This window comes from Eubalaena glacialis, chromosome 15 (assembly GCF_028564815.1).
Source record: "Eubalaena glacialis isolate mEubGla1 chromosome 15, mEubGla1.1.hap2.+ XY, whole genome shotgun sequence".
Taxonomy (NCBI): domain Eukaryota; kingdom Metazoa; phylum Chordata; class Mammalia; order Artiodactyla; family Balaenidae; genus Eubalaena; species Eubalaena glacialis.
In genome coordinates this window covers 56,130,639-56,157,075 of record NC_083730.1, presented here as the reverse complement: position 1 = coordinate 56,157,075, position 26,437 = coordinate 56,130,639, and the positions used below count along the sequence as shown (strand labels likewise).

General features: G+C 38.0%; 1 protein-coding gene across 5 annotated transcripts in view; it reads left to right on the top strand.

Annotated features, from left to right (window-relative positions):
- The window catches only part of YES1 (YES proto-oncogene 1, Src family tyrosine kinase), a 78,727-nt gene that overhangs the window by 32,079 nt on the left and 20,211 nt on the right, over nucleotides 1-26,437 (top strand). For 4 of the 5 annotated variants that reach the window (XM_061170179.1, XM_061170181.1, XM_061170180.1 and 1 more), the window contains exons 2-3: nucleotides 20,987-21,259; nucleotides 25,399-25,498. In XM_061170179.1, coding sequence (XP_061026162.1) covers nucleotides 20,995-21,259; nucleotides 25,399-25,498 — 365 coding nt within the window. In that variant the 5' untranslated portion in view covers nucleotides 20,987-20,994. Of the gene's footprint in view, nucleotides 1-19,207; nucleotides 19,291-20,986; nucleotides 21,260-25,398; nucleotides 25,499-26,437 lie in introns of all 5 variants that reach the window. The other variant, XM_061170178.1, reaches the window with a different exon arrangement.

Here is a 26,437-nt window from a genome sequence, read left to right as displayed (position 1 = left end):
TATTCATTCACTCGAAAGACATTTATTGACCATCTTCTGTGGGCTAGACGCCAGGCCAAGGTACAACAGAGACCAACAGGCAGTGGCAATTTAGTAAATGCTGTGGGGAAGGAATAAAATGGGCTATAAGAGCACATGAGAGGTCAGGGAAGATGCCTTGAACATTTAAGCTAAGAGCTGAAGGTTGAGTAGTCATAAGCCAAGCATAAGGAAAGAGGTAGGTTGTGTTGAGCATTTATGAAAAGAAAATGGTGCATTTGAGGATCTAAAAAAAATTCATATGCGGGGAGCAAGGAGATGGATGGAAAGAGGTGAGCCAGGAGAGGTAAATAAAACAAATCATGCAGGGTGTCCTATTTCATATTAGGGAATTTAGACCTTATATTGGGAGCAGTATATGGACAGGGCCATTGAAGGCTCCTAATCAGATTTTCTATTTAGAAAACACAAACATCCTTCACACTACTCCCAGAAAAGACTGGAGACATTCTTAATGCTAGAGGCAGTGAAGGTCAGCGAAGGAAGCTTTTGCAGTAATCCAGACAGTAAATGATTAGTACCGAGGGAAGTAGTAATTAGTTGAGGGAAAAGTGGAAGAATGTTGGAGATTACAGGGTAGTATTGTCAGTTCCTGGTGACTGACTGGATGTGTGGGAGCGTGGGAGGAGTATGAGTTAAGAATGACTCTCAGGTTTCTGACTGAGGCAGCGGGTTGGACTGGAGCAGTGTGCTCACCATTCACTGACACCTGGGTGACAGAGAAGGAAGAGTGGATTTTGGGGGGAAAGATGGCAGGTTCCATTTCGGACGTGATGAATTCGAGTTCTTGGAAGATAGCTGTCCCAGCTAACAAAGCCTCCTGCAGAGAGTGGATATTTTGACAAAATGAGAGCTAGTCTTTCATCTTCACCCTTCATGTTTCTGGAGGGCAATGCCTGTAGGTATCTAATGAATTTTGATATTTTAGAGGATCTGAAAGACTTTTTCCATTAATTTTAAAAAAGTAAAATCATGGTCTCTTCCAGCAAATCGCTAGAAAGTCATTGCTTGTCTTTGCCATTCTACTGTGTAATTACCATTATTCTGTAGACTTTTATGTTTAGAAGAAAAAAACAAACCTATTTAAAGGCAAAATTGGTACTTCATGTATCCTTTTACCTAGTAGATATCCAGAGAATTATATTAGCTTTTATTTCCTTCAAAATCAGTGCCAGGAAAGAGAAAAATAAACATTTATTGAGTACATATTGTATGACAAAACCACAGTTTAAAAAAAAAATTATTGCTGACAGGACAGAACTTTCTTCGTGGAAGTTAAAAATTAAAATTAAAATATCTTTTAACGTACTTGATAATTCAAATTTTGAAGCAAGCATTTTAAAACACTGTATTAACCTCTGACAAAACCAAGGTAAACTGTTTACTTCATGTAATAATGTGACATCTTGTTTGAGAAGTTATCAAAATAAGCTAAAAAGGACAGTGTTTTAAAAGAAGGTTATAATTCTTCCATACATCTAAAATTATTTCACAGTAGTTTTTAAATAAACGATGGTTTTAAACCTATATAATATGCACCAGTTACAATTAAATTCTTGGATACCAATCAGAATGTTTTATTTATTTATTTATTTATTTGCTGCGTTGGGTCTTGGTTGCAATGTGCGGGCTTTCTCTAGTTGTGGTGAGCGGGGGCAACTCTTTGTTGCGGTGCGCGGGCTTCTCATCATGGTGGCTTCTCTTGTCGCGAAGCACGGGCTCTAGGCACGCGGGCTTAGTTCCCCTGCGGCATGTGGGATCTTCCCGGACCAGGGATTGAACCTGTGTCCCGTGCATTGGCAGGTGGAGTCTAAACCACTGCGCCACCAGGGAAGTCCCCAAAATGTGTTTTTAAAAACTTCTTTCATACTAGTAGAAATACTAGCCTGAGTTCGAGAGGCGAGGATACAGTTTCTGCTTATTCCTGATAAAAGGCTAGTGATTTTACAGAATATAAGACCTGCACCAAGTGGTATCAGAGGTCAGAAAGGTTCCTGGTCTCTGAGAGTGGTAACAGATTAAACTGATTCGCTTCTCGCCTTGCTTCCCTAAACTCATCTCCAGCCATGCCCCTCGTCATGTGATTTATTTTGATTTTTGAAACACATTTGACTATTCCTTACTGTTGCTTCTGTTGCCAAAGCTCCCTTTCCTCAGATCTGCATTAATTTCATGTTTACAGTTGTATATTTTATTTACCAAATAAACATCTCAGTTTTATATCTGTTGACTAAAACATGCATTGAAACTCAAAATATTGTTACAGCAAAAGCATAGTGGAAAAAAAATATTACAGGAATTTGGAGAAAGCTAAAGAGTTCTGGGTCAGTTTTATAAACTGATGTTTCTAAAATCGTGTGTGTATCTAATTTCTTCTCTTTAGTCTTAAAGAGATAAACAGAAAGGATATATACATTATTATAGAAATAGTTGAATGATATATTTTTAAGGTTTAAAACTACGATGAAAGAAGAATCCATACAGTGTCTGAGGAGCATTTAATTTCCATAGGACTTGAAAGTATTAACTAATTGTTTACTATAATTTCTAGGTCAAAAATCTTGACAAAGAACGATAAAAAAATCTTAAGATAGGTATAAAATCAGCTTATTTTTTCAAGAGTTGACTGAATTTGTAGAGAGAATGGTGCTTATAAATACTTAAAAGTAATAAATATCTTGGGGCTTTACATTAATTTGTAATTTGTTACTATATTTCCTAACACAATAAATTTTAAGTGTTCTTTACAGTTCTTTACATCAGGTCCTTATGGCTGATCCTGTGCCAGACTTCATTAAAGAAGCCATGAGGAACAACCCAGAATTTAGAATGAGTTGGCTTTTTCTTTAAGGTCACTTGTTTGCACATCTAAAGTGCAAAAAAAGAAAAAAATGGTGGTAGAAAATTGCTATCAGTGAGACTGCAAGCTCAGTTTTCCATTGCTCACATTTTCTATTCTCCTTTGACTCTTGGGAAATTAAGTTCTTTGTTTGCTTTTACTAGACAAAGTGCACGCCCTTTAGTAGTGTGATGTTTCCTCCTCTCCGTCTGTTTTCTATTCTTTCATGGTGCTGCTTATCTTTTGTGCTTTATGCTAAAGGGAAGGGATTTAAAAATGAAATTAAGAGAAAAAATCATTGACTATGTTTATGATCCATAGAGCACTGTGTCAAACTATGGCTTTTTACCCCCTTACTGGATACAGCATATAACGTCACAGTTGGTTAACTTGCTAGAGTTAGTTTATAGAAATAATGTATATTTAAATTTTTTTAAGAGTTCAAAAATGTGTTAAGTCATCTGAGAATTTTTAATCACTATTACTAATAATAAAACAACATGGTTATGGTGGAGAGGGGCGGGATGCTGTTTTCAGAGTTAGTAGATTTGTGTTGTGGGTAGAGCAGTGAGGCTGACTGCCAATAGTATTATCATGTTTGTAACATTTTCTAAAGGGCTGATGTTTAGTAACTTATCAAAGAACAGAAAATGTTATACACAAGCTTCCCCAGAGGCTGCATGGGTAGTGGAAAGAGGGCAGCCTAGAACTCAGACCCAGTTCCCCAGTTGTGCTCACTTTTAGCTTCATCTCCTTGAGCAAGTGACTTCACCCACCCAGACTTCGGGTTCTTCAAATAAAAGATGTAGAGATTATACCTACTTTTTTTTTTTTCCTGGTAATATTAGGATTATTATGGGGTCAAATTAAATAATAAAAAAATACTTTGGAGACATAAAACACTGTCAAAGTGTAAAATATTATTAAGACTGAATACCTTAACATAGAGTACAATGTGAAGTGTTACTTGCTAATGATTGAGCCAAGTGCATTTTAAAAATTATTTCAAATCTGTTCCAGCTCTACTAAACATACTGTTACAAAGCAGGTTCTGATATAGTATAGGCAGTTCTGATATATGACTGCCTGATAGAAATTTGAAAAACTTTTATCTGACTTATGGAATTGATAAGTTAAGGAAATAGTTGAAAAACCTACAAGTATTTCTAGAATGCTTGCTATGCTTGGCCCTTTGGGGAGAAACAAATGTTAGGCAGGTTGTTGGAAAGAATAAGTCAGGATCAAGTTACAATTCAGTGATTTATTCTTTCTTTTTCTTTTTCTAACTATTTATTTATTTATTTGTTTGGCTGCGCCAGGGCTTAGTTGCAGCATGCGGGATCTTTAGTTGCAACATGAGGCCTTTTTTAGTTGCGGCATGTGGGATCTAGTTCCCTGACCAGGGAGCAAACCCAGGCCCCCTGCATTGGGAGCACAGAGTCTTACCACTGGACCACCACGGAAGTCCCTGATTTATTCTTTCAACAAAAATTAAATGAATACCCATGCATCTAAAGCAATTTGTATTAAGCAGAAGAAGATCCTTGTAGTATAGGCTCTGTTCCCTGTTGCTGTCTCTTCTGGCCTCATCTTTCCCCTTATTACTCTTCCACATCGTACTTCAGCACCAAACTACTTATGGTTTCAAAATCCCACTTTGTTCTCTCTTGTCTGTGGGCTTTTGCACATCCTGCTAGCTCTGCCTCTAAAAGACAGTCTCTGCTCCCTGATTTGCATACTTAAAGTTTAATTGGCTTTTTTGTCTCCCCCAACCCCAGGTCTGTGTTTGGGAAGATTAGCAGGTGGTAGGGAAAGCAGGTTGGGAAGGTAAATTGGGGAAGTTAACGTGGAATACCAGGTTAAGGAGTTGGGTTCTTATTCTGTAGGTAGTAGGAAGCCATTGAAAGATGTTTTTTTTTTTTTTTAAATCATGTCATTGTGAAAGAGGGAGCTGCTTTTTTTTTTTTTTTCCTTTAAATTTTATTTATTTATTTATTTATTTATTTATGGCTGTGTTGGGTCTTCGTTTCTGTGCGAGGGCTTTCTCCAGTTGCGGCAAGCGGGGGCCACTCTTCATCGCGGTGAGCTGGCCTCTCACTATCGCGGCCTCTCTTGTTGCGGAGCACTGGCTCCAGACGTGCAGGCTCAGTAATTGTGGCTCACGGGCCTAGTTGCTCCGCGCATGTGGGATCTTCCCAGACCAGGGCTCGAACCCGTGTCCCCTGCATTGGCAGGCAGATTCTCAACCACTGTGCCACGAGGGAAGCCCGCCACTGAAAGATTTAATCCTGGACGGTGTTCTAGACAGAGGTCTCCTTTATAAAAATTATTAAGCAGTTCACAAGTTAGAACCTCCTTGGATTGGATTACAGGTTGAGAATCACTATAAATTATCCAGTTATGAAGCATAGTTGCAGAAACAGATGATTAGGATCTGAAGAAAAACAGAGCAGGCATTCATTCATTTAAAAAATATTATTGATGCTTATTATGTTCCAGGCTCTGTTCTAGGTTCTGGGAATACTATAGAGAATGCCTTATAGATCAATAAGAAAAAGAGACAACCCTATAAAAAACTGAATAAGTGTTTTGAATAGACATTTCACAAAAGAGAATGGCCAGTAAACATATGAAAAGGTGCTCACTTCATTAATAATTATGAACATAAAAATTTAAAGCACAGCGAGAGACCACTACATACCCACCAGAACAGATAAATTTTAAAAGACTGAAAATACCAAGTATTGATGAACATGTGAAGCAATGGCAACTCTTATAATCTGCTGATGGGATTATATACTGGTGCAGCCACCCTGGAAAACTGTTCGGCAGTGTGTATTCTGTGACCCAGAAATCTCCTGCAAGATATATTTCCAGTAGGATGGTTGCTGGCAGTTAAGTATGTTTCTTAATCTGGGTGGTGAGTACATTGGTGTTTGATTTGTGCTAATTCGTCTAGCTGTACATTTGTTATATTTACTTTTCTGCATATGTGTTATACTTCAATAAAATTTTAAAAAGTTTGCCCATTAGATTCTGGAGAGGAGAGCCATCATTATCCTCAAAGTCATTACCATTATAGCAAACATTAGTGGTTATTATATGCTAGGCACTGTTGTAGGCGCGTTACATGTATTAACTCATTTAATCCTCACAATAACTCTTGAGTCTTAACTTTTATTATTCCCATTTTACAGATGAGGAAACAGTCACAGAAAGGTTGTGTAACTTGCCAAAGCTCACACAGCTGCTGAGTGGTGGACTCAGACTTTGAACCCAGACATTCTGTTTCTAAAATCTGTTCTTAAGCACTGTGCTGTACATCCAATAAGCAAATAACAGAACAGTCTGTGCTGTCAGCGCTTATGTTTTATATAGTGATAAGTGCTATCAAGAAAAATAAAGCAGGTTAAAGGGGAATAGGCAGTACTCTAGGGATCGTTGTACTGCTGCTTTATATAGGGTGGTCAGAGAAGTTCTTATTGAGAAGGTGGTAATAGTGCAAAGACCCGAAGAAGCTGAGGGTATGAGCCATGCCAGTATGTAGCAGAAGAGCTTTCCAGGCAGAGAAAAGAAGGTGCAGTGGCCTGAGATGGGAGTTGCTTGGCCTGTCTGAAGGACAGCAAGAAGGCCATGGGGCAAATAAGGACACAGTAGTAGGAGATGAGGTAAGAGAAGTAATGGGGGCTCCGTAGTAGAATCTCGAAGGCGATTGTAAGAACTTTGGCTTTTACTCTGAGTGCAGTGGAACGTCTTGGACGGATTGTGGCACAGAGTGATGTGAAATGATTTGTGATTTATTTATTTAATAAATTATTTATTTATTTATTTATTTTTGACTGTGTTGGGTCTTTGTGGCTGCGCATGGGCTTTTCTCTAGTTGCGGCAAGCGGGGGCTACTCTTTGTTGCAGTGCACGGGCTTCAGTAGTTGTGGCACGCGGGCTCTAGAGCGCAGGCTTAGTAGTTGTGGCTCACGGGCTTAGTTGCTCCGCAGCATGTGGGTTCTTCCCAGACCAGGAATCGAACCCGTGTCCCCTGCTTTGGCAGGCAGATTCTTAACCACTGCGCCACCAGGGAAGTCCCTGATTCATGTTTTAAAAGGATAGCTCTGTTACTTTGAGAAAAGCCTGTGAGGGGGTGCAAAAGCAGGAACAGGGAGACCATCTAGGCTGTTGGAGTAATTCCATGTTGTTGAATTAGTGAGAGATGGTGTGACTTGGACCAGATTAGCAGTGGAGGTGGAGAAAAGTTTTCAGATTCTGGATATATTTGTAAAATAAAGCCTAGGGATTTGCTGAAGAGTTGGATATAGGATGTGAAATAAAGAGATTAAAGGATACTAAAGAGTTTTTGTCCTGAACGACTGGAGGAACAGCAGTTACTGATATGGGGAAGATTGCAGGAGCTGGTTTGGGGAAAAAGATTAGGAGTCTTGGAAATGTTAAATTTGAGGTGCTTTTAGACATCCAAGTGGGGATATTGAGTAGATATTTAGAAAACTATTCTGGAGTTCAAGTGAGGAGACTTTGGTAACCGTCGATGTATAAATGGTACAGGTATTTAAAGATATGAGACTGGGTGTACCAGCAAAGGAGTGAGTGTAGATGGAGAAGGCCTGTGTTTAGATGTCAGGAGGTGAGGAGGGTGTGTCCTAGAAACTAGGTGGAAAAGGGAGGGATCCCTAGTGTGGACTGTGGCTGACTGGTTAGGTGAGACGAGGACTGAATTGATTTAGCAATGTGAAGTTAATTGGGGACCTTAGTGGGCAGTTTTAACGTAGTGGAAGCAGCAAGCATGGGCAGAAATCAAGAAAATTTGGATTATATTTTAAGTGAGTATGAGAAACATAGGAAAGTTAGAAAAAATTTTGCCAAAATAAGTGGGATGTGTGGAGAGAAAAGAGGAGGGAAAGTTGAAATGGACAGGATTATGAAGGCCAGAGGTTTGAAAAGAGAATGCCTGACCATCTTAAATATCTGGTAACATTTCTTATTGTTGTCACTACCTTATCAATCCTTTATTTCCTATAGCATTTTGAAACAAAAGGTTTTCGAGTACTCTAATTTATGTTCTTTTGGGGGATGACAAGACAGCCATATGAGAAATAGAAAGGGGCCATTTTACTTCTCTGCTTTTGAGAATTTGCCCCGTCAGCAAAGCTCTGTTGATGTTTTTAGTTCCACTGTACCTTCTCTTGCCCATTATCCAGGGAAGATGAGAAAGTACAATAGTTTAGGCGTGATGAGGGATCAAAGTAAAACTTTGCATTTGTTAACCCGCCTGACTCTACCCTCTGGTAATGGCTGGTGACTTAGTGGGGCTAGATCAGCATTACACATTAATCTTCCATATCTCTGACTTCCTTTCCACTAAAGAAAAAAAATCTAACACAGAAATTTGTTTCAGTTGGAAAAGTTTTTACTTTTAGTACATTTTGCTAAAATATATGTATTTTTACTAGGTACCAAAGCAAGAGCTTATGCTGAACAGACTAATCATTATGGTAACTTCTAGGCCCACAATCTCGTAAGGAGACCACGGGGTGAGCACCTGACGGCCAAATCTGGTCAGCAGGTTAGGGCAATGAGATAGCAACTTACATTCTTTTGCTTTTACTCTTCTTCATGCTAGTGCAAACTCAGAAATAAGTGAATTAGGCAGTGGCTGGGGGAGTTTGAGGAAACCTGGAATAGACCATAAATGAATCAAAATTATGAGTAAATAGGGGTTAGAAGTAGGGAACTGTTACCCCAGTAGAGAGTGAAGTAGTTGGTTGAAGCATCAGGGGTATGGAAATAGAGATGCTGAATCCACGTTATAGAAGGGAAGCAATAAGCTCCTAACAATAAAGCAATGATTACCCAGTATCAAGACCTGCATTCAAACTTGAACACCATCAGCCTTTTGGGATTAATCTGTATGATCAGATTGTTCTGTAGTTTCTGATTTTTATGAGACTCTTGCCTCTTCCCTATTACCGTTTTTATGTTTAGAATAAAAACCTTCTTGAGTCCAAAAGAGCCTAACTCATTAAGTTGAGTATAAATTTTAGACTTACCAAGTGGGTACATAAATGCTACTTTAAAAATTATTTCTTGAAATTAAAATAAAAATACCACAGAGCACTTTAACCAATTACAGTAAAACACTTAAAATGTTAATTTGTTTGAAAGTGATGATGATGATGATGATGGTGATGATGATTTTTTTGGCCATGTGGAGTGACATGTGGGATCTTAGTTTCCCGACCAGGAATCGAACCCACACCCCCTGCAGTGGAAGCACAGAATCTTAACCACTGGACCACCAGGGAAGTCCCTGAAAGTGGTTATTGTTAAGGAATAAGTCCATTATCTGTTATATAAACTGACTTAAATTTATTTGGAAATAATACCCTCTGCACTTTAATGATATTAAAACCAAGGAATGAAATGGTTTTTTAGGGATTAACTTTTAAGAACTTTTTTTTTTTTTTTTGGCCGTGCCTCGCAGCATGTGGGACCCTAGTTTCCTGACCAGGGATCGAACCCACGCCCTCTGCATTGGAAGCGTGGAGTCTTAACCACTGGACTGCCAGGGAAGTCCCCTTTAAGAACGTTTAAATTGGCCATGATGGATTTACCATCCTCACCACTCCCCCAAAAACAAAACACTGAAAATCTGGACAAAATATATGCAACAATTGTTTTCAGACATGGAACAACAGCAATACAAGACTGTGATCCCTGAAAGACAGGAAACAAATGAGGTAAGCTGGACAGTCACCTAATCACCCTAGCTTTCTCTAGAGGCATGGTCTGAATTGCAGAGCAGGGATAGGGGGGATCTTGGGCAAAGGAGAGTGGTCTTTTTTTTTTCTTTTCTTTTTTTAAAAGTTTATTTTATTTATTTATTTTTGGCTGCATTGGGTCTTCATTGCTGTGCGCGGGCTTTCTCTAGTTGTGGCGAGCGGGGCCTGCTCTTTGTTGCGGTGGCTTGTCTTGTTGCGGAGCACGGGCTCTAGGTGCGCGGGCTTCAGTAGTTGTGGCACGTGGGCTCAATAGTTGTGGCTCACAGGCTCTAGAGCGCAGGCTCAGTAGTTGTGGCGCACGGTCTTAGTTGCTCTGCGGTATGTGGGATCTTCCCAGACCAGGGCTTGAACCTGTGTCCCCTGCATTGGCAGGCGGATTCTTAACTACTGCGCCACCAGGGAAGCCTGAGAGTGGTCTTTAATAAGTTGAGGAGATCAGAATTCATGGAGGCCAAGGCAGCTGGAAATTGCAGGGGAGAATTCCAGCAGAAAGACCACTATATAGAAAAATAACGCTAACAGTCTGCATAGGAGTCTCTCTGATTTTTTGCTGAATTCTGGAAGGTACCTGCAGAGTGTGAAACTGTAAAGCCAGGCAAAGAGCAGTTTGTTGTTGTGAGCTGGTGGCCCTTTGAGATCACAGAGGGTTGGGAGGCATTTGAGGTTTTACCAACTGGAGGGGAAAAAGTCCTTGTTGATTACTCTGGACTTCTAATAGAAACCTTGAAAGGGCTGTTGTGCTAGACTAGATTAATAGAGGAATATTATGAACAACTTTATGCTAATATAAATTTAATAACTTGGGTGAATTGGACAAATCTTGAAAAAGTTACCACAGTAACACAAGAAAAATCAAATATGAGTAGCCCTGTATGTTAAAGATACTAAATTTGTAATTGAAAACTCAAGGCCCAGATGGCTTCACTGGTGAATTCTTTTGAACATTTTAGAAGTAATACTAATTTTAACTCTTTAAAATAATAGAGGAGGAAGGGAACATTTCCCAGCTTATTTCATGAGACCAAAATTACCCTGATACCAAACACAGACAAATTAGAAGAAAACTAAACAGCGATATCTCTTTGACTATAGACATAAAAACATTGAACAAAATATTAGCCTTTAGGACTATATTAAAAGGGTAATATATCATAACCAAATGGGTTTTATTCCAAGAATGCAGAGGTGCCAAGGTGGGGTTAATACTGAAAAATCAATTAGTTTAATCCACCATATCAGTTGAGTAAAGGAGAAAACCCATGTGATCATCTGAGTAGATATATAAAAATATCTGACAAAATTTAACACCCATTCATGACAAAAACTCTCAGCAAACACAGAATTAGAAGAGAATGCCCTTCAGCCTAATGAAGGTCAGCTACAGTCTTACAGCTAATATACTTAATGGTGGTAGACTGAATGCTTTTCCCTTAAGATCAGGAAGGAGGCAAAGATGTTCTCTCTCCTCACTTCTATTCAGCATTGTACTAGAGGTGCTAAAGGAGAATAAAAGTGTTTATTTGTACACGTGACCTTGAATATAGAAAACCCTATGGAACTAAAAAAAAAGCTATTAGAACTAAGATGTGAACTTATTATTATTAGGGTCACAGGATATGAGGTCAATATATAAGTATCAAGTATATATATTATTAATATATTAATATATGTTTATATAAGTGATGAACAATTAGAAATAGAAATAAAGTAATGCCATTTATAGTAATAACAAAAAACCATGAAATGCCTAGAGATAGGTCTTGTCCAATTTTTGTTAAACTTATCTATACACTGAAAGTTGCAAAACATTGCTGAGAGAAATTTTTAAAGTTCTAAATAAATGGAGTACTGTATTCTTGGATCAGGAGATCAATATTTTCAAGATGTCGGTTCTCCCCAGATTGATCTGTAGATTCAATATCATCCCAGTCAACATTCCAACAGGCATTTTTCTAGAGATTGACAAGCTGACTCTACAGTTTGTATGGAAATGAAAGACCCTAGTGCACAGGCAAACTGCAACTTTCAGGGCAAATCTGACCCACTGCTTGTTTTTGGAAATAGTTGTATTACAACATTGCCACACTTAGCACTTATGTATTTTCTATGCACTAACATGCTTTTGCACTATCATGGTGGAGTCAGGTAGTTGTGACAGAGACCATTTGGTTTGCAAAGTTTAAAATGGCTGTTCTCTGACCCCTTCCAGAAAAAGTTTGTTGACCCCCTTCCATAGAGTATCCAAAACAATTTTGGAGAAGATAAAAAAACCCTAGAGGACTTATTTTATCTAATTTCAAGACTTACTGTAAAGCTATAGTGATGAAGACAGTGTGATAATTGACATAAGCATAGACATATAATATAAAACAATGGAACTAGTAGTATAGAAACAGACCCATGCATTTATGACTAATTGATTTTTGACAAAGGTATCAAGATAATTCAATGGGAAATGGATAGTCTTTTCAACAAATGGCAGTTAAAGAACTGTTAAAAATATGGGATCTCAGACCTCACAACATATACAAAAATCCACTTAAAAAGGCTCAGTAGGCCTGATATAAAGAGCTAAAACTTCTGGTGAAAACAGGAGAAATTCTTCTGGTGAAGAATTCTCAGTTAGGACATAGCACAAACCATAAAATTAAAGCTTCTTAATTGAGCATCAAAATTAAAAATCATGTTCAAGGATACTGTTATAAAAATGCAAAGGCAACCTATAGGTTGAGAGAAAATATTATATTTGACAAAGAACTTGATTCTAGAATATTAAATAATATAATAAATAGTATTATATTAGTAAATATTCTTGTTTCCAGAATATATTAGAAAGAAGACAACCCAATTAAAAAATTAAGTTGAACAGATACTTCACCAAAGTAGATATGAGTAGCAAATAAGAACATGAAAAGATGCTTAATATCAGGTGCTTAGTCATTAGGAAAATATAAATTAAAACCTTAACAATAGCACTACACACCTAAAAAAATCAACTGACAACAAGTGTTGATGAGGATATAGAGCAACTGGAATTCTCATTTTGTTGGTGAGAGTGCAGAATGTTAAAGCTGCTTTGGAAAAGTGTTTGCAGTTTTTTATAAAGTTATACTTCCCATACAGCCCAGCAGTTTCCCTCCTAAGTATTTATTCAAATGAAATGAAAACTTGTGTTCACAGAAAAACCCATGTGTATGTGTTCATAGTGGCTCTATTTGTGATTTTCAAAAACTGGAAACAACCCAAATCAACTGGGGAATGAATAAACAAACTGTGGTATATGCATACCACTCAGCAGAAAAAAGGAATGAACTAAAAAAAGGGGGGTGGGGGAGGGGAATGAACTGATACCTGCAAAAACATGGGTGGATCTCAAATGCATTATGCTAACTGAAAAAAGCCAGAATCAAAAGGCTACATGCTCTATGGTATCTGGAAAAGGTGAAACTGTAAGAACAGAAAACAGATTAATGGTTGCCTGGGGTTGGAGGGAGAGGTTGACTACAAAAAGTGCATGGAGGTGTCATGGGATGGGGGTGGGGATGGAACTGTTCTTTATCTTCATTGAGGTGGCAGTTGCACGACTGTATGCATGTGTCAAAACTTGCAGACCTGTACACTAATATGAGTGGATTTTACACATTTATGCCTTAATTTTTAAAGATAGGGTTTTAAAAGTGAGAAACTGACCTATTGATGTAGTAAGATATGAAAAAATCATCATTGCATCTTAGTAACCATGCAGTCTTAGATTGCCATTGGATCTAATCTGAGTGTAGAAATAATACTGGATTTTAGAGGGCAGGCTTGAGATTGAAATGCTCTTGATAGCATTGGCAAATTAAATGGTGGTAAAGGTGTTTGGCAGTTACCTAAGTCCTGACCATTGTTTATATCAGTGAACTAAAATCAGTGGTTAATCAACAGTTCTAATGATTTTGGTAATGCTCATGTTGTAAATGTGTGTAACATCAATTCAGCCATACGCATTTTATATTGTCAGCTACCTTTGATATCAGTAGATTTCAATTGTCAAAGCTTTTTAGATAGAATAAAAAGTCAAAGAGCTGTGTAGACTATTTGGATCATATCCAAACCCAAGTAAACATGTGATGGGTTTCTGAGAGGGGAAAGAAAGACTTAGCAGTGTTGTTGAGAATGTGGAGAATGAATTCACATTCACTGCTGGTGGGGATGCAAAATGGTACAGTCACTATGGAAACCAGTTTAGCAGCTTATTACAGTAACTTAACCTTATATGACCAAGCAGTTCCATTCCTTAGGTATTTATGGGGAGAGGGGGGAGAGGCACATATCTACCCACCCGAAGACTTGTATGGGGATGTTTGTAGCTGTTTTATTTATAATAGCCCCAAACTGGAACAACCCAAATACCCATCAACAAGTGAATGGATGAACAATTATGGTATATGATGGGGTTCTACTTAGCAATAAAAATTAATGAACTACCTACATATGCAACAATATGGAAGTATCTCAGGTACACAATGCCTAATTTAAAAAAAAAAAAAGCCAGACACAAAAAAGACTATAGTATTATTCTATTTATATGAAACTCTAGAAGAGATAAATCCATAGTTAGAGAAAACAAATCAGTGATTTCTTAGGGCTGGGGTTGGGGATTTTCCCTATTGGGAAAAGGGTACAACAGAATCTTCTGGGGGTGATTGGAATCTTCTATATTGTAATTATAGTATTGGTTGCACAGTTACAGACATTTGCCGAAACTCATTGAACTGTACACTTTAAATGGGTGCATTTTATTGTATGTAAATTATACCTCAAAGTTGATTTTTTTTTTTTTTTTTTTTTGGCTTCGTTGGGTCTTCGTTGCTGCATGCAGGCTTGCTCTAGTTACAGCGCACGTGCTTCTCATTGTGGTGGCTTCTCTTGTTGCCGAGCATGGGCTCTAGGCGCACGGGCTTCAGTAGTTGTGGCTCGCGGGCTCTAGAGCGAAGGCTCGGTAGTTGTGGCGCACGAGCTTAGTTGCCTCACGGCATGCAGGATCTTCCTGGGCCAGGGATCGAACCTGTGTCCTCTGCATTGGCAGGCGGATTCTTAACCACTGCGCCACCAGGGAAGTCCCGAAGCTAATTTTTTTTAAAAAGAACATTTTAGGAAAGAATATCTGATAGTGTCTAAGGGAAGAAGTTTCTGTAATCTAAATTTTAAATTCATATTTCTCAGAAAATCTTAAAGTAACAGTAATATTCAAATTGAAGTAAAACCTTGTTTTTCAGCAAATATTCATGCACCTTATACTCAAGCAAATATCTGTATGAAATCATTTGCTTAAAAATTGAATTTTACTTTTATAGACTATAAATTTTACAGTCTTAAGGATAGCTCAGATTTATGTAAATACTTTGAGAGAAGATCTATTTTTGTTAAGCTGTTGAATCTTGATATGTTGAAAAGGGATTTAATATATTAACCATTGTCATGTGATTTGAATAGTTTATTATTTAAGATCCTTTCAGCTGCAAGTAACTGAAAACCAAACAAGAAAATTGACTTTTACAGTAGATATTTATCTCACATAGTAAGATTTCTGGAGCTAAATTGTGTTCTCGGGTTATTATAGGGTTATATAGTTCAGTAACTGAGCAGCAGCTTCAGGGACCCAAGTTCCTTTCATCTTTCTGCCCTCCCCTTCTCATTATGTTTGTGTCCTCCTTTCACATGGGTGCTTTGTAATCTCAGATTTAGGCATCAACAACAATAACATCTAGGGAATGAAAATGGAATATTTCTGTCTTGTATTCCTTTTTACAAGTGAGGAAAACTTCCTAGAAGCCCATGGGTCATGGCTTACACAGTTAATGGCAAAGGGATATGACCAAGAGTGGCTTAAATCAGTCATTATTTACTCCCTGGGGCTGGACAAATGAAGGAAGGTGAACAAAATCAGGGTTCTTTTATCAAAGCAGGATGGCTGTTGAGTAACCAAGTGTCTGCCGAATTAGATTATGCCAAGACTGTGAAGGAAAGGATCTGTGAAGTAGACAAAGAAATCATAGAAAACGTTTTGATACAAAGTATATGTTCCCAGCTTATGAAGATGTTGCATTCCAGAATTCACCATATTTTCATGGCCTAGTCATTAATTTATTATTCAACTTAACTGAGCTCTAACTTTTATCTTCATGATGCTAAGAAATGCTCTTGTGAAAGTCATCAGTGAGCTCCTAATTACTAATCAGCTGGCCTTTTAAAATCAGTTTAAATGCCACTTGATTTCATGTTGGTCTTTACCATTATTAGTCATTTTCTTCTTGAAAGTCTATTTCTCTATTCCCACTGTATTATTCTACTTGTTAAAAATGTATTAAATACTCCAAACTAACAAAAAGAATTAAATCTATTACCTACGTTTAACACATTAACATTTTTCTCTATTTGCTTCATATATCTTTTAAGAAAAAAAAAAGTGCCACGGATACAGTTGAAACTCTTCCCCAACCCTTTCCACTATCTTGAAGTTAATGATTATCCTTTCCGATTGTGTTTTTGTATTTATGAAAGCGCTCCCAACTCTTAATTGCTGCTTCCTAATTTCCTTGCCCATCTATCCCTTATCTGTTCCCTTATCTGTAGGTGTCCTGCAACACTGTATTAATTTTTCACACCCCTCCAAATCTGTGCCTTGGGTGAGTTTTATTATCTCCAAAAGTGTGGTTACACTGTGAAAAAATTTTTAACTTTTCTCTGGTTTCTACCTCTTTCTGAGCTTTACACTTACTGTCATTCCCCACTAGACTTCTCAACATCATGCCCCACAGACCCCTAAAACTAACATCTGAAACTGAACTCGTTGGTCCAGAAAAACCTGTTTCTCTTTTCTCTACCTCATGGTGTTACTTTCCACTCAGTTCAAACTAGAAACTTTGGAGTCATCCAGCCCCTAGCACACACATAGTAACTACTTTTTAAAGTGTTCGGTAAATTGTAGGGACTGAGTAAATGACTCCTTTTTAATGTCTCCTCCGTCCATACCCAGCTGATCACCTAGAGTTGATTATTTTACTTGGTGTGTACCTCTCATTTCCCCTCATCTTCGGCCCCAGTATTCCTGCTTTTGTCCTGCCTCACATGGGTCATGGCAGTAGTTTTGTAACTTGACTAACTGCCGCCATTCTTTCTTTCTTTCCACTCTATAATTTGTCCTTTCACCACAGTTATTCTAAAACACATATTTTCTGCTATTCACCTTTTTAAGAATCTTAACTTTCCAATGCTCCCTGGATAAATCTAAAAGTTATTGCTTAGCAAATAATCCTCTTTGTGTGTAAATTCTCCTCTAACACTAGCCATCTGTCCCACCATTCTCAAAAACACCCCTGCCACAGGGTTTTCTGTTCCCCAAATACACCATGCTTTTCCAAACATCTGAACCATTCTTCCCACTTCATTCTTCCTGGGATATCCTAGTTCTTCTTCCCTAAATTGCCAACTCTTCAAGACCTAGCTCAGATGCCATTTTCTGCAAAGTTTTCTTTCCCAAGCACTCAAGGCAGAGCTGATAACTTCTGTTGTATTCCCATGATGTTCTGTATGTACCTCTGCTCTAGCGTTTTTTTTCACTCTGGCATTTTTCAAATTTTACAATACTGTATTTTTTTCCTGCATTTATTTGTGACCTTTTTAAAGAAAAAGAACCATTCTTGCCATCCTTAGCTCCCTTTATAGTGTCTAATAAATATATGTTGTTAATAAATATGTATCTGTAAGTTAGTAGCTTGGAACTTGAAAGAGGCTTTTCCCATGTAAATATTTTAAATAATGTTATGTTTCTAAGACAGTCCATTAAAATCTGTATAACTCATTGCACCTGAAGTTTCCTTAAAAATGTAAATCACATCCTACATGTATAATAATGTTGCTAGGGAATTCCCTGGCAGTCCAGTAGTTAGGACTCGGCACTCTCACTGCCAGGGGCCCGGGTTTAATCCCTGGTCGGGGAACTAAGATCCTACAAGCAACGCAGTGTGGCCAATATACATTTATTATATATATACACACACTTATATACATACATATATATTAATGTTTCTAAAGGAGATGGGCAGCAGTGATGGCTCCTGTGTATTGATACTGGGTGCTATTGGAACTGGACTGAAGATGATGTTCTGTCCTGGAGCTATTGAAAAGAATGAGTGGATAGATGTGAGGAGCTGGACCAAAGACTCTGTTTAAGAAAAAGAGACTGGAGGACAGTAGTAATGAAAAACTGGTAGAGTGAGGGAAAAAAGATATGACTTTTGAAGGAAGAGGAGTTAAGTTAGGAGTGATGTCTTATGGGGAGAAAAGACCTTAGCAAAGATCCTGAGTGAAGAAAAAGGTGAAAACGAGACATTAAGGAAGCTGGAAATAGAAGTGAGGGTGGGTAAATAGTTATAGTAACCTCGGTTATGAATTGATGTATTTCAGTTGGTCTGTTATCAAATTTAAATTGTTAGCACCGTTACTGGCTTTCATAATTTTTTCTCTGTCATACAGCTACTGTTCTTTCAAAGTCTATGTAATTGTTAAAATATTTTTTTAATATTTAGACTTTGGATATAGGTAATAGTGAACGTCTTGTATAGATTTTAAAATATGTTTGCAATTTAACATATTTTGTGGGTATATATTGATTGTTGATTAAAATTCACCCTTCAGCCTTGAGTATTGAGCCAAAATTTGCCAATCTCATAAGCAAAAAGGATACCTTTAAAATTTTGCATTTATTGATTCATTGATTGATTGTCGTGCCGCGCGGCTTTTGGGATTTTAGTTCCCCGACCAGGGATGAAACCCAGGCCCTCAGCAGTGAGAGTGCGGAGTCCTAACCACTGGACCCCCAGGGAATTCCCTAAAAATTTGCATTTATTAGAAGACTGGGATGATTGGACATATCTTCGTATGCTAATTGGCCTTTCATATTTCCTTTGTGAATTGCCTGTTGGTAGGCTTTCCTATTTTTCTAAGGGGCTTATATATATGTTTTTTAATGTGTAAGAGTTGTTTGTGTTAAGAACGTCAACCAGTATTCATATGAGTACATTTATGTGTTGAGAGAGCAAGTAAGAGCATGAGCAAGTGCAAAGATATCCTCCCTACTTCTCATGTCTTTAGTGTCACTTCAGAGTTTCTGTGTCCACATCTGCCCCCCCCAACTTAATCATATATCTCTTAGTCTTTTCCTTTAAGGTTTCTACTTTTACGCTTTAAAGGCTTTTCCAACTGCTAGATTATGAAACAGCTTACCTTTAGTTTTTTCTAACACATTTAGTTAGAAGACCGCCTTTTATATATTTAGCTTATTATTCTCTCATAGTGTTTTCAGTAGATATTTAAGTTTCCAGTCCCAGTCATGTTCCAATCCTGTGCTTTATTGTCACGTCTTCAGAATATACCTGTTTTAAGATCGATGTGAAAACCTTCCAACTTTGAGTTTCTGAGACTGTTTCTCTTTTAATATTTATAGCTACATTTTAAATCAATATTATGTAGTTGAGTTTGTAAAAATGTTCAGTCTTTCAGAATTGATGAAGCAGTCATCTTATCACTCACCTACTTCCTTTTGAATGCTGTAGAAGAAGGGAAATACTGTAAAAAGTAAGTGAATTAGGGGAATTCCCTGGCAGTTCAGTGGTTAGGACTCTGCACTTCCACTGAAGGGGGTGCGGGTTCAATCCCTGGTTGGGAAACTAAGATCCCGCATGCCACGCGTCACAGCCAGGGGAAAAAAAAAAGTGAATTAATGAAATCACCATTAGTTCTTCTGCAGGAAGTGAATGGAATAATGCAAATTTTGTAATATCAGTAAACATACTATATGCAAGTCATGTTGGTAGGCTGTACAGTATATAAGAGGTGAGAAACTCTTGCTTTTTAAAAAGTGTGTTGCCAGTGACTTGAGGGTAGGCTGGGAATTGGCAAAAAACAGGATGCAAGTGAGAGTCTCATACAAAAATCTCTCCAAAAGTACGTTACAAGTTTTAAGGAAGAAGGTATTTTACCAGTTATGTAGGCTGTACAGTGTATAAGAGGTGAGAAACTTGCTTTTTAAGAAGTGTGTTGCCAGTGACTTGAGGGTAGGCTGGGAATTAGCAAAAAACAAGATGCAAGTGAGAGTCTCGTACAGAAATCTCTCCAAAAGTACATTAGAAGTTTTAAGGAAGAAGGTATTTTACCAGTTATGGAGACAGCCTGAATGGTAAAGTAACATTTGTAATGACCCTCAGTGAATGGATAAATTTTAGCAGGTAGAGATGTGAGGAGAGTATTACTGACAGAGGCACTTTTAGGAGGGAAAACGCAAAAATGGGAAAGCACAGGGCATATGTATTGGGGAAACAGGAATTTTTTTCTCCATGTGTGCATAAGATAAGTGAGGAAATGATAAAGTGGGAAAGATAAATTGAAGTCCAATTTGGCATTGGGAGTGTGTCCATTGGTAGGGAAGGGAAAAGATGTAGAGATGCATTGTCCTGTGTAGTAGCCACTAGCCACATGCAGCTGTTGAGCACTTAAAATGTGCTTGGTCCAAATTGAGATGTACTGTAAGTTTAAAATGCACACCAGATTTCTAAGATTTAGTACAAGGGAATATAAAACATCTCATTAAAAATTTTCATATTGATGACATGTTGAAATAATTATATTTTAGATTTATTGAGTCAAATCAAATATATTATTAAAATTAATTTTACCTGTTTTTATTTTTAAAATGTATTTACTAGAAAATTTAGAATTATATGCATGGCTCAGATTATATTTCTGTTACACAGTGCTGGTATAGGTAGAAGGAAAGCAACCAGAATTTGCTAGTACCCGCTATGTAGAACCAGAGATTGTCTAGAAGTTGTAAGAAATTTAATCCTTATAGAAAACCTTATGAAGTAGGTGATATTATTGTTCTCCTTTTTCAAGTAACTGAGGTGCAGAGAAGTTAAGTAACATACCTGCAGTCACTGCACTAGGAAGTAGGAAGCTAGGATTCAAACTCTGGTCTCTGGCATCAGAGCCCATGGTTTTCCCAATACACTGTGGCATGTTGTCATTGAACCATTAAAGGAGATTGAGCTGGAGAATGACATGATTGGAATGATACGTTAGCAGAATTGTAATAAAGATAAATGAGGTGGAGAGACTTTATTTGCAGCTGTCTAGGTTCTTTTTGGTTTGTTTTGTTATTGTTAACTTATTTGCAGGGGAAAAATGCCTCGTTTAAAGTCAACTATTGAATTGCACCTTTTGAAGTATGCTTTATGTTAACTGCTTCTCAAAATTTGCCTTATCACCTTTGTAGATTTGATAATGGGCTGCATTAAAAGTAAAGAGAACAAAAGTCCGGCCATTAAATACAGACCAGAAAACACTCCAGAACCGGTCAGTACGAGTGTCAGCCATTATGGAGCAGAGCACACTGCAGTGGCACCCACATCCTCCACAAAGAGCACATCTGTTAATTTCAGCACCCTTTCCATGACACCATTTGGAGGATCCTCAGGGGTGACACCTTTTGGAGGAGCATCTTCCTCATTTTCAGTGGTGCCAAGTTCATATCCTGCTGGTTTAACAGGTGAGATTTAAATGGACAATCCTGTTGTTGGTTTGAGAATGTGACCTTGGGCAATACATACATAAAGTTTGCCTGCTGTAAGAGAAATAACTTACTGGGGGACTATTAAAATAAGTTTATGTGAAAAGTAAAGTCTCCAACATAAATTCAAGTCTTATTGTATACATGGATATTATTCTGGGAAATTTGGTAGTAATCTGATGGTGATTATGTACTGGGTTATATAATTAATTATTCACTAATTCATTTTTCAAATAATTATTGAGTGCTGACTGGCAGGCACTGGAAATACAAAGATTAAAAACGTATACCCCAGAGGGAACCCTCCTACACTGTTGGTGGGAATGTAAATTGATACAGCCACTATGGAGAACAGTATGGAGGGTCCTTAAAAAACTAAAAATAGAACTACCATATGACCCAGCAATCCCACCACTGGGCATATACCCTGAGAAAACCATAATTCAAAAAGAGTCATGGGGCTTCCCTGGTGGCGCAGTGGTTGAGAATCTGCCTGCCAGTGCAGGGGACACGGGTTCGAGCCCTGGTCTGGGAAGATCCCAAATGCCGCAGAGCAACTGGGCCCGTGAGCCACAATTGCTGAGCCTGCGCGTCTGGAGCTTGTGCTCTGCAACAAGAGAGGCCGCGACAGTGAGAGGCCCGTGCACCGCGATGAAGAGTGGCACCCGCTCGCTGCAACTAGAGAAAGCCCTCGCACAGAAACGAAGACCCAACACAGCCAAAAATAAAGAAAGAAAGAAAGAAACTTTCATTAAAAAAAAAAAAAAAGAGTCATGTACCAAAATGTTCATTGCAGCACTATTTTACAACAGCCAGGACATGGAAGCAACCTAAGTGTCCATCGACAGAAGAATGGATAAAGAAGATGTGGCACATATATACAATGGAATATTACTCAGCCATAAAAAGGAACAAAATTGAGTTATTTGTAGTGAGGGGGATGGACCTAGAGTCTGTCATACAGAGTGAAGTAACTCAGAGAGAGAAAAATACTGTATGCTAACACATATATATGGAATCTTAAAAAAAAAAAAAAAAAAAAGGTACTGATGAACCTAGTTGCAGGGCAGGAATAAAGATGTAGCCATAGAGAATGGACTTGGGGACCGGTGGGGGAGGGGGAAGATGGGTCGAGGTGAGAGTGGCATGGACATATACACACTACCAAATGTAAAATAGATAGCTAGTGGGAAGCAGCAGCATAGCACAGGGAGATCAGCTCGGTGCTTTGTGATGACCTAGAGGGGTGGGATAGGGAGGGTGAGAGGGAGGCTCAAGAGGGAGGGGATATGGGGATATGGCTGATTCACTTTGTTGTACAACAGAAATGAAGACAGTATTGTGAAGCAATTATACTCCAATAAAGATCTATTTTTAAAAAAACGTATACCCCTCCCTCCTGGGGACTTCCCTGGCAGTCCAGTGGGCGTAGGTTCGACCCCTGCTTGGGGAACTAGGATCCCACATGCCGTGCAGCACGGCCAAAAAAGAACAACCCCGAAAAACGTATACCCCTCCCTCTAGAATGTTACAACTTCTGAGGATTGTAAAGTGCTAGCCATTATTCAAGTATTATAGTAGTTACTTGATAAATGTTAGGTAAATGGCAGTTTCGTGATGGTAATACAGTGTTTCTATTAGATACTACTGACTGAAAAAAGAAAAATCCTGAGGCTCAGTGTTTAAATGATTTTTTTTTCAGAGTCACAGATAATAAGCAGGAGGGCACAGATTTAATGCTCTATTCTAGAACTTCATTTATTACCCTACAATATCCTTTCAGAGAACAGCAAGAAGTGATGGCCAACAACCTTTTATGGAGGCAGAAATGCTCTAAAAACGTAGTCAGAAACTTTAAAAAGAGAGATGGTTCTTTTGTGAAGGGTCCCCTATCGGGATGCTTTTCCCTTGAGTAACAAAGCACAACTGGCTTTAAAAGGTAGGGTGAGCTCCAGGATTCCTTGATCCAGCAGTTCCTTGATGTCATCAAGGACTCGAGTTTCTTTGGTGTCTCTCTTGCAGCCCTTGGAGTGTCCACTTTATCCTTAGGCTTGGCAAAACAGCTGCCAGCACCAAATTGAGCAACATGAGGGGACAAAAGAAGAATCTCTTCTATAAGCATGGACTATAAATGTGTCCCTTCACTCTGCTCACCTCCAGACCAAAAATAGTGACCAGAGAATGTCATACACTAATTCTGTTAGACTGTTCATTTGAGAAGTTATGGACATCAAAGAGTCAATTATAGTCTTAATTCCAGCCCCCTAACTCTAAATACTTCAGTAATAGTTGGTCGTGATGGTATTTCTCAGTCACCAGTAAATGTTTATTTTCAGGATTATATGTTCTGGAAAGATAGTAATCCAAAATGATTAAATGTTGAGAAGACATGCTTGAGTTACCTAAAGCAGTTTATTTACGGGAAATAGTCCATTCATGGGTATTAATTTATTGATGAGTGTCTGTGTGCCAGGTATAGAGAGTTGTAAGCAAGAGAAACAAGATTTCTGCCCTAATGGAGTTTACATTATAATGAGGGTTGGATAATAATTATAGAAACAACTGAACAGGATGATTAATGGTTCATAAATACTATGAAGGAACTAACTAGAATGATTGGCAAAGGCCCTTTAAATGATCAAGGAAAGCCATCTTGAGATGAAATCGTTTGAGCTGAGGTTTGATTGATGAGAATGACCTAAATATGTGCATAAATGGGAAAAGAGCTTTCTGGGAAGAGAGAATAACAAATGCACTTTAGGAGGTACAGATGGACTTGGCAGGTTTGAGGACTAGTGTGGGCAGAGGGTAGAATTACATGATACACAGTTGAAGAGTCAGGATTTCTCAGGACCTCATAGACTATAGTAAGAAGTATGAGTTTTATTCAAAGCTAGAAGGAAGTTATTGAAGAGATTTCAGTAAAGAATTTGCACGATTGAATTCCCTTTCTAAAAACTTCCCTCTGGCAGCTGTGTGAAGGGTGGACGTAGGGAACCAGATATAGAAGTGAGTTAGGCTATTACTTTCCCAGTAAGAGGTGACAGGGACTTGGATTAGGGTGGAAGCGCTGAAAATGAAAAGGAAGTAGATAAGGTACTTTAGAGGTAGAACTGACAGTGCTGGTAATGGACTTGGCTTGAATACCTGACTGGTAGTGTTCGCTGAGGTAGGGAAGACTTCAGTAATACTTCAGGTTAGAGGAGAAAAGTCAACACCTTTGTTTTGTACCTAATAAATTTTAAATGCTTGATAGACATTTGAGATGTCAAATAGGTAGTTAATATATGACCGGGCCTCAGGGGAGAAGCCAGATAAATGAGATTCTGTTCTTTCGCTTGCAGATAATAGTTTGGCTATTTAAGTTGCTTATGTCTTAAGCAACTACATACAGTGCTTTATATGACACAATTATTTTTGGAATTTATAATCCATATCAGCCATACCATTTAATTTCTAAGAAAAACATGCTGTTTTTATCTTTGTGTTAAATATAATAAATAATCTTAATAAAACCCTAGTTATTACTGTTAATTAGTCTTTTTTAAAATTAATTTTTATTGGAGTATAGTTGATTTACAATGTTGTGTTCTGCTGTACAGCAAAGTGAATCAGTTATACATATACATATATCCACTCTTTTTTTAGATTCTATTCCCATATAGGTCATTACAGAGTATTGAGTAGAGTTCCCTGTGCTATACAGTGAATGATTAGTCTTAAGGATGGAAATGTTCACTTATTGTTTTTAAGAAATTGAGATGATCAATGCTAGTAGTTTATAATACTCGTTAATGCTTTTTCTGCCAAAGAATTGATTTGAACTTTGTCTTTTCAAGCTAGAGATGTTGCAGCTATGAATCAAGATTAAAAATGTCTCTCTGGGTCTATAGAATTTTAGAATTTGTAGAGTACAGTAGTCTCATGGAAGGCCTTAAGATAGCATCTTAATAACTTGAAAACTTCAGTGACCCAAATCTCCAACTTTTAAAAATAGATTCTGGAGACCAGGAAAAGAACTATGCTTAAGATTTTTTGTTGTTGTTGGCAATGTTTTTAAATTTCTCTGTTGTTAATTTGTCTATATAATTTACCTTGGTCTTTTTTTCCCCCAATAGGTGGTGTTACTGTATTTGTGGCCTTATATGATTATGAAGCTAGAACTACAGAAGACCTTTCATTTAAGAAGGGTGAAAGATTTCAAATAATTAACAATACGTAAGTGTTATGAACATTTTACGAAGGTGAAGTACCAATGGCAGCCTACTTTACACTGAAACCACTGAGCTGGTTGATGATTCAGAGACGAGAGTAGTGGGGCGTGGGTCTCTGCCCACTGGATTGGATGATACATTTGGTTTCTTTAGACACACGGCATAATACTACTGCCGGAGCCAGAAGTTATGATTTCTACAAATTGTGTTACTGTGGTTCTGCCATAAACAGTAGAGATTTAAGAGTGAGGATTGAGGGAGTATATGTAAATAAGTACCTTACTTAAAAAAAACCTTTATAAAGATATTTCTATGATCCCATTTATCTAAGTACTAGATGATTTAAAGATCTTAATCTCTTTCTCTTAAAAAAACAAACTAGAAAGGCTAGGGAACTCCTGCAGTCCCAAACTGACCATGTTACGTTGCTGTTTCCTTATGTGACTCTCAGACTTCTTGTCATTTAGTGGGCCACCATAGAAAATTCAGTGCTTGTTACGGAAAATAGATCCCATAATTTCATTAGCAGGCACAGCGACCACTTTGTAACTTCTCAGAATAGACATTTATGGTCTCTTTGCGTCCAGTCATGTTTCCTTCCATCCTTGTTCCCACTTGCTACCAGTTATCTTTTGAGAACATGAAATATGATTCTGTCTCTCGGCTTTAAAATCCTTCAATAGCTACTGGCTGCTGTCAAGATAAAACAGCAATAAGAGCAGGCATCATTCATTGAGCTTCTTCCCCTTTCTCACTCCACTGCCCAGCCAGACTGAATTACTTATTTATGATTCTGAATACACTGGGGGTTCTCCCCTTCTCTATGCTTTCACACATGCGATTTCTTTTTTCTGGAATGTAACTTCTTGTCCCTCCACTTTCCTTCCTTCATCTGGCCAACTCTATGCATCCGTCAAAGTGTGTATTCCTGTGTCCTTTCTCA